At 40.4% G+C, this 3140-nt stretch overlaps 1 protein-coding gene across 1 annotated transcript; it reads left to right on the top strand.

The window, feature by feature from the left end:
- On the top strand, window positions 1–2950 carry LOC137972620 (E3 ubiquitin-protein ligase TRIM71-like). The gene has a single exon (XM_068819358.1). The coding sequence runs from the start codon at window positions 1–3 to the stop codon at window positions 2182–2184; it is 2184 nt and encodes a 727-aa protein (XP_068675459.1). The 3' UTR covers window positions 2185–2950.
- The last annotated feature ends 190 nt before the right edge of the window (window positions 2951–3140 follow it).

Raw genomic sequence — 3140 nt, 5'->3', positions numbered from 1 at the left:
ATGGATGTTCAACAGCTTTTCAAGATTTTCAAAAAGGAAGCAGAATGCCCATTGTGCATAGAGACTGTCAAAAATCCCAAGACTTTACCATGTCTTCACTCATTCTGCCTGGAGTGTCTCGACAGACATGCAAACTTCGCAAGGAGACAGCTAAAAGCGACAATCAAATGCCCGGTTTGCCAGACTTCATTCCAAATTCCGGAAACAGACACCTTCGAGAATTTGCCGTCATCGTTTCATCTCAACCGATTGGTGGATGCTCTGGCTCTAGAAGATGGCAGCGTACAGTCTCAAAGATGCAACAATTGCGACGAGAACAACACGGCAACATGTTACTGTTTCGTATGCCAGGATTTTCTGTGCGCATCTTGTTTTGAAGCTCACCAACGCTTGAAGGCCTCAAGGGGTCATCGCAATGTTTCGATCGACAAACTGCAAGCGCAAGATGTGCAAGAGTTGATCCACAGACCCGTGATGTGTTCACAGCAATATCATGAAGACCAACCCCTCGAATTTTACTGCGAAGACTGTAAAGTTCTGATTTGCCACAAATGTACTGTAGTAAGTCATGATCGACACGCTAAGACAGACACTCAGAAAGCTGTACAAGAACAAAAGATGCAAATGTCCGACGCCGTGGCCAAAGTGAAAGCGGAAATTGTCAGATATGAGAGTGAAATTAAGAAACAAACTGACCTAAAAAACAAAAACAAAATTGAAATATTGAACGAGGAAAAGAAAATGACAGACACTGTGGAAAAGTTGATTCGTGATTTGCGAGAACACGAGAAGAAAATGAAGGACAAGTTTCGTGAAATTTATGAAGCGGAACAAAAACATCACGCAAAGCGACTGGAAAACTTCGAGCTGGTTGCCACCCAGCTGAAAAGCTGCTTCGAACGCTGCCAGAGTATCTTAGAAAGAAACTTCAGCGTCGAAATTCTACAAACAAATCACGCCATCCTCGGACGTTGTAATGAACTGTTAAATGTAAGAAATCCCGATCTTTACATGTCGCCACGTATACATTACTTGATGGAAAAGAAATTGGACCTTATGGATCGAGTTGTTGTCGCCAAGACTGATCCCTCAAAGTGCTTAGCTGAAGGTCAAGACAGCAAGGAAGTAAAAGAAAGGAAGGAGACATATTTCGTCATTGTTACAAAGGATTCTGAAGGATTTCAATGTTATCGACAAGATGATAAAATCAAAGTCGACATGTTGACTCCAGAAGGTGATCAACTAAAAACAGACATTAAAGACACCAAAGACGGCAAATACACAGTGACATATACACCACAGTGTGCCGGACAACACAGAGTGGAGATCTTTGTTAATGGACAGCCGCTGACTGGTAGTCCTTGGATTGTGCAGGTTCATCAGCATCAATATCAATTTGCCTTTCAGTTTGGTTCACAAGGGAAGGAACGAGGTGAATTTGATGACATTTTCGATATTGATGTGAGTGAGAAAACGGGAACGATTGCTGTTGCAGATGGGCGGAATAGAAGAATTCAACTGTTGAGCTCTGAAGGAAAGTTTCGAAGGGAGATAAGACTTGATGGCATGCCTTTCTCTGTGGCATTTACAGACTCTGGTGACTTGCTGACTTTAGTTCCGGGAAGCGACAATATGCTTTATCTGTTCAGTAAGGAAAGTCACTTTATCAAACACATCAATGATAAACATCTTGAAAGACCGGGTCACCTTTCCATTGCGAGTGATGGTCGTATAATCATAACTGACTATGGGGACAAGAAAATCAAGGTCCTCTCCTCTGACGGGAATGTCTTGCTCCAGTCCTTCAGTGCCCCAGACGGTGATAAATCCCCAGAATGCGCTATTTATGACCAGGACAAATTCTTTGTTTCTTATTACTCTGCTGCTTGTGTCAAGGTATTTGACAAAACAGGAGTGTATTTACATGACATTGGCTGTAAGGGTTCCAATGATGGCCAGTTTAATAATGGTCCTAATGGACTCGTTATTGACAAGTACAACCGACTCATTGTGTGTGATGTAGGTAACCATAAGCTGCAACTCTTCACCCTGAGCGGCAAGTTTTTGAGTAAAATTGATGGACAATATTTTGTAAATGGCTTTCCTTGTTACGTTGCTATAAACAGTGGTGGCAGTCTCATAGTAGCCGACGCGGAAAACAGCCGCATTTCTGTTTTCCATTAAGATGTGATATCTTTTTGCCTTAATAGTATACGGCTAACGTTAACTTTTCTAATCAGTCTGCCGAGAATAAACTAATGAATATTGAAAGTGCAATGGAAAAAAGCTCAAAAAAGATCGGAGAAATAATGCTTTGAAAATTCGAAATTTTACAAAGAATATTATGGGATCAGTAGCGCCTTTGTCACCCAAGAAGTTATCAGTTTTTGATGGTTAATAACTGGCTCATTATTAAAGCCAAAGGGTTTTGGAGGTTTTAATTATAGTTCAACAAGTTCTTTTAGCATTTGAAGTCAAATTTTAAATAGCATGATTGATGCCATCTGTGCAAACTCGTATGTTAATGAAACAAAATGCAAAGAAAGCCAAGGTTCCCTTATACCTTTCCAGTGAAAAGAGCTACGTACTAGAATCTGCAACTACCCTGTTGGAAAGCAAGCGAAAAACGGGAAAAAGTCCACTGAAAAAAGAAAAAGTTTAGTTTCAAATGGATAATTTTGGAGCTATTTTGTTTTGTTATCTTTTCTGTGAATTAAGTGTTTGCTTACAATTTGTTCTCAGTGTTTTAAAGGTAGCTATTGTAGTCAGTAATCAACCTCGTTCCGAGGGCGCTTCCTCCTCCATGTGACGGAAAAGCTCTGGGATCAAGGTTGTGCAGTGATGTGTTAAGCTGGTTACACCTTTCTCCAATTAAGGAGAAGCACTTTTCTGTCGAGATTAGATTAAAACGAAAAATTTGAATTGCTTTCATTTTAACATGGCTTATCAGTCGCGCAGAAGTCTACTTGAATTTCTTAAATACTCTTTATTATTTTGACTGATCACAATCCTCTCTTATCCAACGCTGTACGAGATTAAAGCCTGGTTTTCACTAGGGACTCAAGCGCAAGCATAAGTGCTCTTATTTCCTCGTGAAAACATCAGTCGTGCAGCAGTCAACTTGACTTTCCTAGATATTT

The sequence above is a fragment of the Montipora foliosa genome, chromosome 10, assembly GCF_036669935.1.
Source record: "Montipora foliosa isolate CH-2021 chromosome 10, ASM3666993v2, whole genome shotgun sequence".
NCBI classification, from domain to species: Eukaryota; Metazoa; Cnidaria; class Anthozoa; order Scleractinia; family Acroporidae; genus Montipora; species Montipora foliosa.
The sequence above is the reverse complement of the archived record's forward strand: the minus strand, read 5'-3'. Positions and strand labels throughout refer to the sequence as shown.